The following is a 16,624-nucleotide window of genomic DNA, read 5'->3' as shown; positions in this document are numbered from 1 at the left end:
TCTCCTCAGATAACATGCTGCAACGTTTTTCTTTCCAAAACAGTAGCTTTGTTTCCCAGAGACACCACTAAGCTGCCAAACAGACCTAAGAAACTGGATGCTAGAAGGGAGGGTTAAATAGTTATACCCAGCAGCAATTAGGTTTTCTTTTTTCTTTTGCTGAAAGAGCATTGTGGCACTGCAGGCAAAACAAAGCTGTCTTTCTAGGAAGAGGTCCTCTTTCAGACAGATAAGGAAGGTGTTGATAGGCACTGTCTGAAAAGAATTGCCAAGGGAAGAAAAAGAGCATGTCAGGGAAGCATGGAAAAGCAAATTCTGTTCTGTTGGTTCTTTTTGAGATCAGTTCCTTAATTTTAGGTTTCCTCCAACACAAAATCATTCAGAAATTTCTGTAAGTAGTTGATGCAACCAACCAAGTAACATTTTTTTACACAGAGAACAAACTGTTGTTTAAAAAAAAAAAAAAAAAAAAAAGGCGTTCTTCCAAAACATATTAAGACTAATGTAGAACTTTCTACCATGGCTTTATTATACCATAGCACTGGCAAATTAAAGATTTTTTTTTTTTAATGTGCTGCTGTATTCCATCACACAGAACTGTGCAACTTATCTGGAACATATGTTATCTTAGCTCCTATATGCAAATAGATCAAAATATCAAAACCAAAATACAGTAGAAATTCTAACTTTTATTAAAGCCTGTCCATATAAACAGATCTAAGACAACAAGTCAGATACCCAGTGGATCAGCAGAGGGAACAGGTTTCAGAGGTGGATGCAGACTGAGTGCTAGACCTTTTACCAGCTGTATGTGAATCAAGTGATACCTGTAAAACAGACTATAATGAGACAGGAAATATCCAGTCTTGCAGATGAAGGTTTTCTATTAACTTAAGTGGAGCAGGCTCAGAAGAAGAGAGCCATGACTTAATAAAATAATTTTTTTTCTGTCCCTTGTATTCATTGCTTAATAAATATGTAGTACTATTCTGGGCTTTTTCAATATAGGGACATTATTTTAGGAAAAGACGTGGGTGGGGAGAACATTCTGTCTCAGGAAAGCAAATAGCATCCCAGAATCCTCACTAGAAAAAGGGAGAGTAAACTCATGAAAGAGGTATGCCTGTGATCTCAGACTCAAGTATGCAACAAGCCTTCAGGTTTATGGAAAAGACAGTGAAATGTGTTTTATCATTACCGGGGAATGGAGAAAGTGATTCCTACCCAGGATCAATATAACTAAATTCCTCAACTTGCTTTCACAGCAGAAACAAAAGCAATAGCAGGAAGAGAGAGAGGGTGGGAAGCAGTCTGAGGAAACATTGCACCTTTTCTCCTCCTCAAACATTACAGGCACAAATCTTGAATCGGCAGCCCCTGAACGTCTACTGCTGGCATGAAATGATATAAGGCACATAGTCAGGGGTATGCCATGAAAGCAGGGAGTATCATTTGCTGTGTGTGGATTGATTTGATTTATAGCACAGGGATTAAAAGAGAAGTTTAGTTATGCATCCAGAATTAGGAAGAAATGGTAAGCTGCTGGCATGAGTTTCTCTAACTTGTTCTATGTAAGGAAATAATCAGCAACAGTGCTGTAAGAGAATTATATTAATTATATATAATTGAGGTGTCCAGGACTCTAGTTAACTTGTAGGCATGTAATTATATAATGATTTCATATTTTAAAAAGTTTTGCTTTTTACATGATCTTTTATGTTGCCTTTCTATCTTTGTTACCCCAGTTGTAAGAAGCAGAAGTGATTTGCTAGAGCCATCCATGAACTTAGTGAAATTAAGGTTAGAAGTTGGGATCCAAATTCTGTGCTCAGGCAACATCATCTTTCTCCCCCCTTTTCCTGCACTACATTTCTGTGTCTTTTTGACTTTTGGCGACTAGAGTTAAAGACCAGATTTTTGACAGCTCCTTCTAAAACTATTAAGTCAGAATTTTTTTTCTGCCTTTCAGTATCTTGCGAAAAAACAGCATGAGTTGTAAATGAAGCCTATTATACGTATAGAAGACAACTTCCTTATAGCTTTAAAATAAAAGCAAAGTACCACTTTTTTGGGGGGGGAGGGGGGGACCCTTCCCCTTCTCAAAGAGGAGAGGGGAATGTATTTCTCTGCCTTGATATTTCAAAATTTGTATTTGCCATATGGAAAGGGAATGGTATAAAATGCTGAACGAGGTTGAAGCTGAGGTTCTGCCACAGAATGACCATCTTCCCTATCAGGTATTTCCTTCGTTGTCTGGTACGACAAAGTGGTATGATGATACAGTTTCTCTCTCTTCTCTCTAGGATGGTTTACTTGTACTGCACTATGGCCTTGTGGTAGCTCCGCTACCAGTAACTTAAAGATTGCTAGAATATCAGATGGTGAAACAATCCAAAGTCATCGAGCTTCATCAGTGCTGTCTCTCGCCAAAGAAGGCCATCTTATTCCCGGTGACAGGAAGCAAGTAAAACAAACGACCACTGACTGCTGTATGCTTGTAATTTAACACCTGACTTTACCACTGTAGAAATTACAGCTTCTGTAAGTACAGCTATAGATGTTGCTATGCTTAGTATTACAAATGACTGTCTCCAAATTTCACTCAGCTCAGGGACCTTAAATGCTCAGACTTGCTGCATTTTTTTTAAATACTTTGTAAAACCCCAAGATCTCACAGCGTTAACTGTCTTTTTCCTCCGAGCTATGAGATACTGCATACTTTTGAAGTGTCTAGCTGGAATGGTGCTCTCAGGGATGATCCTCAGTCAGCAGTATAGTGTATTCTGGGGAGGAGACGGTCATTTCTCAACAGTATAGTGTATTCTGGGGAGCAGACGGTCGTTTCTCTAAAAAGAGTGTTCTGTGATCGTCTGTCTTCGGAAGTGATTTGGAGAGAAGAGGGGAATTTTCCAAATTCATACCAAAATAGGTAGAAAATGACGAATCACAAGCATTGTTTTTTTTCAGAAGCAGCATTAAATTTAATTGTTTTTCTTCAAGAAAGACAATTTTGTTTGCACTGGAAATATGTTTGGTGGTAGTTTGACTTATACCAAATGGTGGATCATGTATCTGTAGTCTTAATGGAGATGAGCCAGCTGGTTAAACTATGCATGTTTAAAATAAAAAAAAAAGTAGCGCTTCTTTGTACCTGCTTGCTCTATGTAAAATAATTGCTATCAGCCTGATTCTGCTGTCGTGTAAAATCCGTCAACTGATTTGACAGGCAAGAGCTCAGATCCTCTTTCATTTCAGCATGTCTTTCTAGCAGCAGTGAAAACAGTAGCTCTTGCAGTCTTTCTAGAGTGTATTAGTGCATTGTAGTGGAGACCATGGTTGAGGTGGTTGAGCAACATAGTACCCACCTGTTACTCCCAGATTCATAAGAAGATATTAGGTAACTTTAGTTTTAACATATTAAAATCCTAAATTTTGTGACAACTGTAATATTTTCAAAATTCTGCTCTGTTCAAGACTTTCATGGTTTCCGGCACAGGATTAAGAACCAGAGCTTTGTATGTTGTGGTCTTGCTGCACGCCAGGTCATAAATGTGGGGATTCATGAAAGCTGCCTTTAGGCATGGGGGACCAGGCTCCCGCTGTAGCTGGCGTAGGGGGCGGGAGAGGGCTCCTCTGAAAGGCCTTGCAGAGCACCTAACCGAACTCACATGCACTTGCTCACTGTCATATTCACTGCTCTGCGGTCAGTGTAGGGGGAGACCGGCAGCCTCTGTCAAAAGAAAGTTTTCATGAATCCTTCCTCAGGTCTTTGCAATAAATATTTGGTCTTGCCTGCAAAGATGACACCATAAGAAAAAGTGGTGTTTGTTTGAAGTGATTTTTGTGATGCTTCTAAAAAAGAAAACAAAACAAAAACATTTGTAACCACAATTTACTATTTTACTTTCAAAGTTTGTATAAAAGTAGTGTTTAAAATGCAGCAGAAAATGAGATTATTTTGTAAACACTTTGTGAGTTGTGTTGATAAGAGATTATATATTGTAACAGTAAAATAAAGTTTATTTTAGCTGATTTCAAATTCAGCTCTCATTTATTTCCATACCACTTTCTGTATGGCAGCATCAAAACTGTAGCAGTTCAGGTTGAAACTGCTGGATGTGCTCTGAGGCTGTTAGAATTATGAATTCCAGTGAAGAAATGAGAAAGTTGAAAGGTGGAGGGTAGTTTAATACCAGAATCTCTGCTGGAGCTTGTTGCAGTAACATTAACTGGAATTACATGGAGTCTCTGGGACTATCAAGTTAATGAGAATTTCAATGAGAAATGGCATGTGTCAAGACTATTTGTCAACACAGATACAAGACACAGGATGCTATAAGGCCCCTTTTTCTCAATACATATATCTTTTTGCTGCTTCTAGATCCTTTTCATGCATGTTTATGGATGTTATTATTAAGTCCCTTGTGAGCCAAGTCTCTCTCTGCAGCTCTGATCTTCTTGGCTTTATACAAGTCATCTAGCTTGACAATATTTCCACCTCCTGTTTCATTATTACTTATGTTATTATTTTTAATGTATAGCAGTACACTTTAAAAAAGAATATTAGCACTATGGTCATGTTTTAGCAAATTCTCCCCTAATCCTGTCTTGAACTTCATGCCTACAGAAGAGATTATTTGCTAAGGTTAATAGCCATATAAAAACTGATAGTTAATTCAAATTAACATCCTTCCAGGATGTCAGTCTTTATAATAGGCCATTTGTGTCTCTACAGCCTTTTTCTGTATAGCCTCAAGATTACGATGCTGCCACTGGCTCCAACATGAAAGTCAGGCTCTATTAAAAAGAAGAAAAAAAAAAGTCACTGCTCACACTCTACTCTGTCTGGAGCAGTAAGTGCATCAGAGGATGCATCACAGATTTCTGCAATATCTTTAAAGAGTTTGTCTGTGGGGTAAACCACATGGCAGCTAAAATGCAGAAGGGCAAGACTTCCTTTTTCGTTCTTTCAATGGCTTAATGAAGAGGAGCGAAACTTTGTATTCTGTTGCCAGTGATGTTTTGGTATGAAAGCCTGGTGGCCTCTTTGATTTCCCATTTGCCTACTTCTTTCTTTATTTTTTTTCTTCCTGAACTACTTCCAAAAAGCATGTTCTTAGCTTAATTTTCCTGTCTAAACATCCTGCTTGCTTCCACCTTAAAGCATGCCCTGGCTGCACTGCTGCTTACCTGCGATGTGGCTCCTGCAGCACCTCGTGGGGCTCTGCTGGCACAAGCCCGTGCAGCGGGGGCCACGTCTGGCTATTGCCAGGCTGCAGCCTGTGGGTCCCGCAGTTTCCTGCTTAAGGACAACGCGTCGGCTTGCTTTAAAACGTGTCAGTCGTCTTTCAACTCTCCTGCTGCTGCTTTCATTCTGTTGGTCTCCTTTTAACCTTGGCTTTCTTCCAGTCACTTTTGGTCCTGGTGACAGGAGAGCTGCTGTGACCAACCAGGCCGTCTCCGGGATGGCATCTCTGCCCTCGTGGGACATGAGCCAGCTTCGTGCTCTGGAAGTGAGAGGAAGCTCTGCTTGAACTCGATCACTATTTCACAGACACTATATTGTTTCCTCACTGGATGAAATAATTCTCTTTTTTTCTGCCTACCTGCTTAGCAATGATATGGCTAAGACTATTGCCATAGCTATGGCTATTTAATCCTAATTAAATATCATTTGTACTGTAGCATAATTCTGAGTTGCTTTACAAACCCACTAATTCCCAGCAAGAGGAGACTGTGAGCCTTAATGTCACAAGCTTTTATAAATACAGAATCAAGCTACAAAACAGTCATGAGCCTTGAGTCATGTTGGTGGTATCCTGACTGCTTTACTTGGTTTAATATAAATTTAGTATAATAAGAAGAAAACATTCAGAGATGAGTAAAATATGCAGCTGAGCTCTCTTTAAATGGAGAAGGTGCTCTCATGGCAATGTATGTATTTCACTGATTCTCTGGACACCAGTGTTGCACCCAGCCTTGATCTGCACCTCCACCAGGCTGTGCCACACCTGAGCCAGTTGAACCTTTAACATTTATTTCCATAGATAGGAAACAATCAATGAAATTTATTGAAAAATTAATCAAGCTTTCTAATATTGGTCTGTGTTGCATTTTTTTTCAGGGAATCATCATGCTTTTCTGTGCAATGATTAATGTATGTTAACAATCGCTAGCAAATTAAAATTACATCCCTGGCATTGCTGTTTTTACCTTTCTTCAGTGTGGAGTAAATAGCATTATTGTGAAATCTGTGCTCAGCCCACACAGAGGGGGGGATTAACTCTGGCAGGTGAGGAGGGAAGGCCTATAAACAGAGGCATGGGAGGCTTTTATGTATTTTATCTTTTTCTAAAGGGAGAAGTTGATCATTTTGGTTTCACTGATCACTGCAGTTGCACAGCACCGGTTTCAAAGCACATGGTGTCATGCAAAATCAGGGTATCAGCAATTCTAAATCGCTCGTCCACATGAATCCCCTAACATGCTGCATGGTCAAAGGATGCGGAGGTGTCTGCCTGAGCAATCCAGGGACTTCAAGATCCACTTGTCCTGTTGTGACAGATCCCTGCTGAGAGACAGAGAAAACGTTGCAAATGACACATTTGCACCATTTTTGCTTTTCTTCTGCTTTTCTACCTCCTTTTTTCTATAACCCTAAATAACCAGTTCAGCACAGTGGAAAGAACCAAGGTGATCCAAAGACCAGTTTTACCCATGTTATCTTTGAGACCCCTTTGCTGAATGAGCTAACAGATACCTATATCTGCGGAGGGTTCAGAAAGTTGCCATAGTTACAAGTTTAATCACTGAGCAGGTCAAGTTTTATTGATTTTCAGAGATGAATGGTAATCCACTCTGAGGTGAAATGCAATATTGATTGGCTGCCTTGCAGCTGCAAAATGGTTGCTGAAGCTGGATAGAACAGTGTCTCATCCTTACTGGGTTTTGATTTAGTTTATCATAATGATATTTATTTTGTAGATCACTGCTGCTTTAACACAAATTATTTTGATAAGTGGAAAAAAGCTTTTTTTTTTTTTCCTCATTGTTTGATTAAACAAGTTACTTGGAAATGAAATCTTAAAATGCCTGTTTTCCTCCAAGGGAAACATTAACAGTAGAAAGGTGGGCGGGGATTTGGCAGGGATTACGAAGAAAACAGCGCATTCCTGGAGAACCCTTTTCATTTGGTGCCGGGAGGCAAACAGTCATTCCACGATACCACAGTGCGCTCAGAGCACGCTGCTTGCGGCATGCTTTTATGTAGGCTGGGATGAGATAAGATGCTATTTCAAGTGGTGGCCCAGTGTGTCCTTGCAGAAACAATGCCACATTCTTGCATATACCGGGGACCAACAGGTAAGAACTCCTTGCGGTGAGAAGCCTGACACCATTTGCAAGAACCTGCAATCTGCTTTTTTTTTTTTCCATGGGACATGGGAAAATATTTCACCTACAAATGGCAATAAAATAACAGATTCTTTGTTTAAACGCCACAGCATAGAGAACAAGGCCAGTGGTGGTTTTTCTCTCTGGGAGGAAGCCCGTGCGAGTGGGTAAGCTGGATGCAAGGACACCTGCATTCCCTTTTCGGCTCTGTCACTGACTTGCTCTGTGACCTTGGACTGAGTCCCCCACCTCTCAGTTGTGTCCATCTCGTGCAACAGTAACGTGTAAAGTACCCGAGTGCTGTGAATGAAACACTCCAAACTGGTGCTGGGTACGTAAGGGCAGGCAATCAGACGAAAAACACTAAGATCTTTTCCATAGCTGAATGAAGGCGTAACAGACAGAAGTGGTACCAATCCCTATTACCAAAGCAACTAAATGCTTTGCTTTTGAAGACCTTACCAACGTACTTTTACGTGTTTAAAATTCTGCTGAGTGATAAACAGCAGGGCTGAATTTGCAGGTTGCTGTTGCAGGTTGTTGCGGCTGCATGTGGTTGATTTGTTTGCCTACGGAGAATTTCAGTCCAAGGGGATCAGCTCTTTTTAAGAAACAAGTAGTCCAGTGAACAGTAAAAAGCAGTAAAGCTTCTTTCATTCTGGCTTCCTTTGCTTTTAGAGCTTTGTCCTTTGTCTGCAAATGAGCTCACAAGAAAGCTCGCCTTGGTGTCATATTCATAATTTCTGCCTTCTGAATGGGTCTCCTGGTGACTAATAAGAGGAGTTCATCCTTGTTATCAATGAGCATGTTTTGCCTGTGCAGCAGCTTGCATGAAACTTGGAGGAGTTTGGTATCTTTGAGACCTTTAGTCCTCTGTCAAATGTGGCTAAAGTTAAGCTGACACGCAGAAAAAATGCCCAGGGAAGGGAGGGCGTTCAGTCACAGTACATTCACGTAATCCTTGGTTCCTTAAGGGTCTAACCTAAGACTATTTCAGCTTGCCAAAACATTTTGGCCTGCTTCAAACACTGATGGATGTTTTTAGTCATACAGCTCCAGGGCCTCTTTGCTAGACTAGGGATTTGCTAATGGGGGGGGGGGGTTAGCTGGGATTTTTTTTTAACATTTCCGTTGAAAATCTGCTTAAGTTTGATGATGTTCTAAGCCTCAGTGCGAACTGCGTTTTTCAAGTCTGACCTCAACTTTTACAAGTGACATCTCCAAACAGCTTGTTCTTACAGCCCATGCTCGGGTCTGTGCACGTCTGCCACCCTGGAGAACGACTGTGAAGGCTGCTCTGGGCTTAGGAGAGCCAGGAGCTTGTGTCTCCTGCGTCTCCCACAATGTCCCCCTCTTGCAGGCAGCCAGCAGAACGTAAAGCATGCGATTTTATTATGTCAGGACTTCAAGCCAGCTCCTTACGCCAGGTGTCATGTGCTTGCATGCCAAGGAAGCAGAAGTGTTATTACTTATAAGTACCACAGGGTTGTAACCCCCCCGCACAGGTCGCAGATGTCTGGTCATTCAGGTACACATTTGGCTGCTCTCATCAGGGGTCTCTGTGTGGGTCGCTCGCTCCAAGAAGAAGCTCTTCTCCCTGCAGAGGTGTCTGTGCTCAGGTGCTGGAAGAGGCTTTGCTCTGAATTGCCTGTAGATTCCTTCTTGCTGAATAACAGGGCTCTTCTCTGGTCTGGAAATGGGGATGTTTGCAGTCCTGCCAAAGGAAAATGTATTTGAGGGGTTTTCTTTGAATGATTTTCCCTTGGCTCAATTCAGTAGCTTGCTCTTTCTTGAATTCCAGCATCCCAACAAGTTTCACTGGCTAAATTTCTCCTCCATGTGTGGGGACTCTCGCTGCCTTTCAGGAGCTGCATGTCTCAGCACAGGCAGTTACTGCAAGGCTCCCCAGAGGAGCCCAAGGTCTCCTGGTTCCAGGATCACAATGGAAAAAAGCATCTTCCATCACTGCAGCAGCAGCAGCAGGTGACCAGGCCTGCCTCAGCCGGCGTCCCAGCCTGGACAGGCTGTCCCATCTCGCCAACGGGGAAATGAAATGAGCAGAGCCAAGCCACCACAAAGCACAGCTGCACGCACGCAGGCCAGCATCTCCAGCCAGCAAGAAAGCAGCCAGCCAGCTACGGGGTGGGAGCTTGCCCCCTGCACGGAGGCGGGAGTCCTTCGTGCTGTAGGGACGAGGGCAAGGTCACACCATGGAGAAATGGCTGCTCTTTGCTTCTTCCCGGTGTGACGGTGCAGTCAGTGTCTGCAGCCGCCTTTTATCTGCGCGGTCGAGGTTCTGCAGCGGTGTAAATCTTGAAGCCTCTGCAGTGCGCTTCAGTCCTTTCCCCTGGCAGCCTTGGTGATTAAACCAGTAGAAAGGATGGGGCCACAAAGGAGGATTTATTGCCCTGCTTGAGCTTAGCGCTCTGCTGCAGAAGCCTTCTGGAGCGCACAAGCTGGCAGGCGGAAGGAGTCACGGTGAAGAAGGCAGCTGTAGAGAAGGAGGCTTGGCTGGAGGCAGCTGGGGGTCGACGCTGGTGACATGCTGAGTGGGTCAGTCCCTGCTTTGTGTTGTCTTCAATCATCTCCTAAAGATGGGGAGCGTGAGGGCAAGGAGCCTCCTGTAGGGTAGGAGCTAAGCAGCTTGCAGCTGCCTTGGCTTGGCCGTCACCCTGGGAAGGCAGAAAAGGCTTCCTGAAACCTCAGAGCCCTTCCCGGCTTTCTCCGAACCCCTTATTTATACCACCCAGGGGCAGCACAGTGCCCGCGCAAGGAGGTGAATAACCAGACTCAGAGACCTCCACAGCCCTGCAAAGTCTGGTTTCACCCTGGGCCTGGCAGTCTGTGCCGTGGCGGCGTTGGAAAGAGACCTGGCACCGCTCCGGACCGAGGGCGAGGGGTGTCTAAAACCCAGGCTGGTCCTTTCTGGTGCATCCTAAATGCTCAAGTCTCCTTCCCCACCAGCGGCCCCTCCGGATCGTTATTGGCAAAGGACGACAAGACGGCTTGGTCGGCTTCACATAACTATTTCTTCCTTTTTAATTATTAACTGGTGCCTTACAACAGAAGAGGGAAGAGCGGGCGCCGGCGGCCTGCCAGGCCCAGGAGCTGCTCCGGCAGCGCCGGACGGGCAGCACCGGCTTTGCCAGGGCGCCGGCACGCGACGCATGCGCACGCGGCCTGCAGCTCTTGCAGACGTGATTGCTGGCAATTTTAAGGCATTGAAGAAAACCTACGGTTGTGAATCCTACATCAAAGTTGGCACAGACGCGTTGCAACAGTTCGGTGGGTGAGGAGGCTAAGAAATTTGGGAAATTTTGGCGGGCGGCCGGCGGGGCTGCTCTGCGGGACGGCAGCCACCAGCTCCTCCCGCAGCCCCGCGGCATCGGCTCGCGGCTGGTTTCCAGCGCCCGAGCCCTCGGCGCTGGCGCTGCCGGGGAGGTGCGGCGACCCGCGGTTTACAGTTTAAAACATATGTGGCTCACAGACCCGGTGCTTCTGGGATTCAAGTGATGGCTGCAGCTCGAGGAGGGGGGATGTTTTAGATACACACAGGTTTAGACACTAGACGAAGGGCTGTAGCCTGGAAACGGGTTGTAGCGAATGTGTTGATTCCCGTTTCCGCCCCGGAAACAGCCGGGCGTGCGGCAGCCCCAGCCGGACGGCTCCTTCTCAGCCGCGCGGCGGGAGGGAGCGCGGGTGCCGCAAGCCGCGGTGCGACCACAGAAACGACCGACATGCATCCAGCTGGCTGCAGCGCTGCCGGCACTGGCTGCCCGCGCCTCCGCCTCATTTAAAAGGGAGCAGTGTGCCCGGTTCAGCCGTCTCCCGGCGGGACCTGGCTCCCGGGGGCAGCAGCCCGCGAGCCCGGCGCGGCCGCGCTCCCGCAGGGGCAGCTCAGAGGCCAAGGGCAGGCTGTTCCCCCTCAAACGCAAAAGGGACGGGACTCCGAGGGTTACATCTTTGCAGCGGTAATACGTCCTTCGCACAGGTCTGATCTCTCCAGCTTCCTGGTAGAGGTTATGGTCTCCTCTATCACTTTGGCCCGACCGGCTGATATTTTAGAGGCCACTTTAATAATTTCTTCTTGCTCCTCTTTCCTGATGGACAGAGGAGGGGATGCTTTTGCACCAGCGGCCACGGAGGAACTAAAGACCCCTGGCTGGAAAGAGTAAGCGGGGTTAGGGAAGGGGTTCAGCGCTGCAAGGCTGACGCTTCCCGTGCTGAAGTACGTCTCCTCTCCCTCCAGCAGCTTCCTGCAAGCACATTGCAAGGGGAGAGGTTAGTCTGGGACGTCTGCGAGACACCTTCACAGCGACAACCAGCGTGGACCAAACCAGACCCCCCGGGGCAGCCGTGAGCCGGATTTTCGGTGTGTGCCTGGTTTGGGGAAGCGGGGGCACGGCCGGCTGGACGTGAGGTTCGGGTTTGAAACGTCTGCAAATTTTGAGGGTGGTGTGGCCAGGAGCGGCTGTGATTTGTGGGTAAATCGGAGCGCTCCACACCATCACCCAAGTCTAGGGTGAAAATTGTCTCAAATGATGCTGCAAATTCCCCCCCCTCCCCATTGCCTTCCTCTTCTCTACATTTCTGCAGCATTAGTGATGATCTTTCCTTAGGCCCTTTCTCCCAGTATTTATCCTTTGATGGGTACAGCACAGAGCTGAGCAGCGTGAAACTGGTTTAAAATAATACACCTTTCTCCGCAATTTTGGGGGCGCTTCCAATATGTGGTACATAAGACCAGCTCCATCCTCCCCCTCCAGAAACCCCAGCAAAAAATCCCTCTGAACCACAGAAGGAATCTGCCTTCTCCATCTATTTAGAGATGCTTGAGACGCCCTGACCCAACGTGCTTTGACTTTGCCAAGGAGGCAAGTTTCCAATCCAAAATGTCCCTACCGCTATGCCAGCCTGGGGGGGCTGGGAGGTTGTGCCTGGGGGGGCGGCCGGGGGTTCGAGCAGCCGTACCTGTAGGCAGCTATCTCGATGTCGAGGGCCATCTTCACATTAAGCAGGTCTTGGTACTCCCTCAGGTGCCGAGCCATCTCGCTCTTGGTGCTTCGCAGGTCGTCCTCCAGCTGCCCGATGGTGTCCTGCAGGGAGGCAAAGGCAGGGGCGGTCACGGCCCTGTTTCGGGGCAGGGGCCTCTCCCGCGGGCTTTCTGCTCCGTCCGCAGCGGAGAAGGGGAAGGTGCGAGGGGCAGTTTGCCCGCCGGCTCTGGAGGTGGGGTTCGACCCTCTTCCAGCCCGTCCCAGCCGCGCTCCCCCCTTGCAGGACACGCGCCGCTCAGCAGCGCCTCCGCCTCCTCCCCTGCAGTGGCTTTGCCCCCCCGTAGCTGCAAAATCCAGTTTTGCCTGCGATGTGGAAGAGTTTGCGGGCAGCTCTGTGCTGCTTGCTGACAGTGGGGACTGACCTTTTATTCCAATTTTTTGTTGGAAAACGCAGCCCTGTCTTTCCCCCACATGCAACCAAGGGGGTATCTAAGCAGGATCAGCATTTTCCACAGGTAAGGACAAGCAGGGACACACGAGCCTGGTTATGGAGCAGAGAAAACTGCGACTCGAGGACGGAGGGAGGCTGGCATGACGGTCAAGCGAGCTGCCGGTGGGCCCGGCACCGCTCCCAGATGGGGTCACCAGGCTGCTCGCCCAAAAGCAGTAAAACCAGCCCCCGCGGAGGCCGTCCCCGAGCCGACGATCCCCCGTCGCCCCACCGAAACTGCGCGACTTGGAGCAAGCAGTCTGCACGTAAGGCACGGCTCAGCCGGTGCCTGCAAAGCCCGCAGCAGCCGGCTGCAGGGAAAGGGGGAAATGCCGAGAAATGGGAGCTGCCGGTGACGGCGCGCGCGGGGCCTGGGGCGCCCGGGGGGGTGACGCGGCGCTGCAGAAGCCGGGAGACGCACGCCGCTGCAAACCTGCTCCCGAGCAAAAAGGGCCTGACGCATTGCTTCAGATCTGGCAGCATAGCCTAAGAATATAAAGAAACCTGTCCTTGCTTTCGTAGCATATAGGAACATTTAAAAGCTGAAAAATAGGAATATTCTCTTTTAACTTCTACCCTTTTCCACCGGTTTCATTCAGGGAAATTTAGCTCCTAAATACGCACCTTGTTCAAAAGAAAAGTATTACCACACTTAAAGCAGGACCTGAGGGTCACACAGAAAAAAAGCTGATGTGCTGTAGCTAGATTATTTTCAATTATGGTAATGCTTAATCCAGTTGCATTATTTTTTCCAACACATATGTCCTGGAATCCCTCTTTTCACATGGCATCAAGACTATTAAGAAGATTACTTACGCATAATCCTTTCATCCACTGCAGGAAATACTGTGTATCACCTAATTATTTGCACAGTATTTGTTGAAGGAGAAGACCCCAACTATTTAGCAAGACCGCAAGCAGCTTGGAGCTATAGTCATGGCCTTCTGGAGAGCCCGGCAGAATTTGGCCTTGCAGATGACAAGGCATTGCTTGGGGGTGATAGAAGGGTGTCCTTCAAGTATGACCTAAGGCAGTTTTTTTCCAGTTTTTAGAAGGAAACAGCTTGATTTAGAATCCACAGATGATTTAACAACCATTTAATGGTATAATCTCCGGACGCAGTGTATTTTAAATAGTGAATGTTTTCTTGAAGTTGGAAAATGCGGTAATACTACGGTGAGTGAAATGGAAACATATATCGCTATGCCAGAGATGCGGAGAGCTCAGCGTCCGCCCCGTCCCGGCTTCCACGGACGGAAGGACCAGGCTGCAAATCCAGCCCGGCCGCTTGCCGAGCTCTGGTGTCCGCAGCGCCCGTGCCCAGGGCCGGGCCGCGGTGAGGGGCTGCGCTTGCGACCCCCCCAAGGACACGGGGCGCGGACGCCGACCCGCTGCCCACCCCGGCAGCCGAGGGGCAGAGCAGGGACGGGGCGATGCCCCCGGGGCAGCACCGCCGGGCGCAGGGAGAGGAGACTGCGCGGGGGGCGGCGCAGGTGCTGGGTGCTGCGCGCTGCCGGGGGGCACCGCGGGAGGGCTCGGGTGCTCTGTGGGGAGGGGTGCTCGGGGGCTGCGTTGGGTGGAGGTGCTCGGTGCTGCACACTGCGGGGGGGGGGGGGGGAGAGTGTGCAGGGCGGGGTGCTCGGCGCTGCACAGTGCCGGGGGCGCCGCACCGGGCGGCGATGCCGGGCCCCGCGCAGGGTGCGTGGGGGAGCCGGGCGGGGTGCTCGGCGCTGCACAGCACCGGGGGCGCTGCACCGGGCGGGGATGTCCGGCCCCGCGCAGGATGTATGCGGGAGCAGGGCGGGGTGCTCGGCGCTGCACAGTGCCGGGGGCGCCGCACCGGGCGGCGATGCCGGGCCCCGCGCAGGGTGCGTGGGGGAGCCGGGCGGGGTGCTCGGCGCTGCACAGTGCCGGGGGCGCTGCACCGGGCGGCGATGTCCAGCCCCGCGCAGGGTGCATGGGGGAGCAGGGCGGGGTGCTCGGCGCTGCAGAGCGCCGGGGCGCCGCACCGGGCGGCGGGGCGCGGTGCTCGGCGCTCACCTGCAGGCCGGCCGCCTCGGCGCTGTGCCGCTCCGCCACGTCGCGCAGCCGCCGCTCGAGGCACTCGTGGGCGCCGCGCAGGCTCTCCATCTCGGCGGCGCGGGCGCGCAGCTGGCGGCGGCACTCGCCGGCCTCGCGGCGGCTGGCGCGGGCCGCCTCCTGGCTGCGCGCCGCCCGCTCGTGCAGGCCGGCGCAGCGGGCGCGGTACCAGCCCTCGGCCGCCTGCAGGTTGCGCGCCGCCAGCGCCTCGTACTGGGCGCGCAGCTCCCGCAGCGCCGCCGCCAGGTCGGGGCGGGCGGGCGGCGGCGCGGCGGGCGGCGCGGGGCGCAGCGCGGGGCGCAGCGCCGCCAGCTCCTCGCGGTGCGCGCGGCGCAGCGCCGCCAGCTCCTCGCGCAGCGCCGCCGCGCGCAGCTCCAGGTCGCGGCGGGCGCGCGCCGCCCCGTCGGCCGCGCGCTGCCGCGCGCGCAGCGCCCGCTCCGCCTCGGCGCGGCCCCGCGCCGCCTCCTCGCAGCGCGCCCGCAGCCGCCGCGTCTCCTCGGCCAGGCGCGCCCGCTCCAGCGCCGCCTGCGCCCGCTCGCCGTGCGCCTCCTCCAGGCGGGCGCGCAGGGCGCGCAGCTCCGCGCCCAGCGGCCCCCCGGCGCGGCGCGGCGCCGGTGGCCGCTGCCGCAGCGCCACCAGCTCGGCCGCCAGCGCCCGGTGCTGCCGCTCCAGCGCCCGCACCCGCTCGATGTAGCCGGCGAAGCGCTCGTTGAGGCCCTGCAGCTGCCGCTGCTCGCTGCCCCGCGCCGCCTCCGCCTCCGCCGCCGCCGCCGCCGCCTCCGCGCCCGCGCCCGCCCGCCGCCCCGCCGCGCCCTCGGGGCGCCTCCGCGGGGCCTCGCCGGGGAGGCGGCGGCGGGAGGCGGCCGGCGCCGCCGGCTCCGCGCGGTAGCTCATGGCGGCGGCGGCGCGGGGGCCGGCGGCGGCGGCGGCGCTTATGTACGGCGGGGCGGGGCGGGGAGGTGCGCGGGGCGGTGCGCGGGGAGGTGCGGTGCGCGGGGGGAGGGGCGCGGTGCAGTGCGCGGGGCGCAGGGCGGTGCGCGGGGCGCGGAGCGGCCCCCGGGGCCGCGGCGGCCGGAGGTGCCGGGAGCTGTCCGCGCCCGCGGTGCTGAAGCGCTGCGGCGGCGGGTGACGCGCGCGGGTGTGCGCGGGTGTCCGTGAGCTGGATGGGTGGGCGGACACGCACACACGCACACACGCGCATGCACATGCACACGTATGCACACACATGCACGCACACACATGCACACACACACATGCACACACATGCACACACACATGTACACACACACGTACACACACATGCACACACACACATACACATGCACACGTACACATGCACACATATGAACACACACAACGCACACACACATGCACACGTACACATGCACACACATGCACACACACACATACACATGCACACGTACACATGCACACACATGCACACACACACGTACACACACATGCACACATACATGCACACACACACACATGCACACACACACGCACACACACATGCACACACGCACGGGCAGAGGGATGGACAAGGTCACACGCGCACAGAGCCAAATGGCTGCAGAGGCAGCACAAAGGGGCAGGCACGTGCGCACAAGGACGTGCAGACACACACAGAGATGGAGGGACAAAAGGATGCGCGGACACGTGGAGAGAC

The 16,624-nt window shown here is 51.3% G+C and overlaps 2 protein-coding genes across 3 annotated transcripts in view; one reads left to right on the top strand and one right to left on the bottom strand.

The window, feature by feature from the left end:
• The window catches only part of PCGF6 (polycomb group ring finger 6), a 29,504-nt gene extending 25,465 nt beyond the window's left edge, over positions 1-4,039 (top strand). Inside the window, exon 11 of one of the 2 annotated variants that reach the window (XR_010884743.1) lies at positions 2,304-2,336. Coding sequence is in view for 1 of the 2 variants with exons in the window: in XM_067300199.1 (XP_067156300.1) it covers positions 2,304-2,360 (57 nt within the window). In the remaining variant the exon portion in view is untranslated. Of the gene's footprint in view, positions 1-2,303 lie in introns of both variants that reach the window. The other variant, XM_067300199.1, reaches the window with a different exon arrangement.
• A 6,363-nt stretch (positions 4,040-10,402) lies between these two features.
• On the bottom strand, positions 10,403-15,735 carry INA (internexin neuronal intermediate filament protein alpha; the record flags this gene model as incomplete). Its single annotated transcript, XM_067299610.1, has 3 exons — positions 10,403-11,648; positions 12,364-12,488; positions 14,917-15,735. Coding segments are annotated over 3 exons (1,245 nt in total), but the record flags the coding sequence as incomplete, so codon positions are not given.
• Positions 15,736-16,624: the final 889 nt, after the last annotated feature.

Source organism: Apteryx mantelli, chromosome 7 (assembly GCF_036417845.1).
Source record: "Apteryx mantelli isolate bAptMan1 chromosome 7, bAptMan1.hap1, whole genome shotgun sequence".
Classification (NCBI taxonomy): domain Eukaryota; kingdom Metazoa; phylum Chordata; class Aves; order Apterygiformes; family Apterygidae; genus Apteryx; species Apteryx mantelli.
The sequence above is the reverse complement of the archived record's forward strand: the minus strand, read 5'-3'. Positions and strand labels throughout refer to the sequence as shown.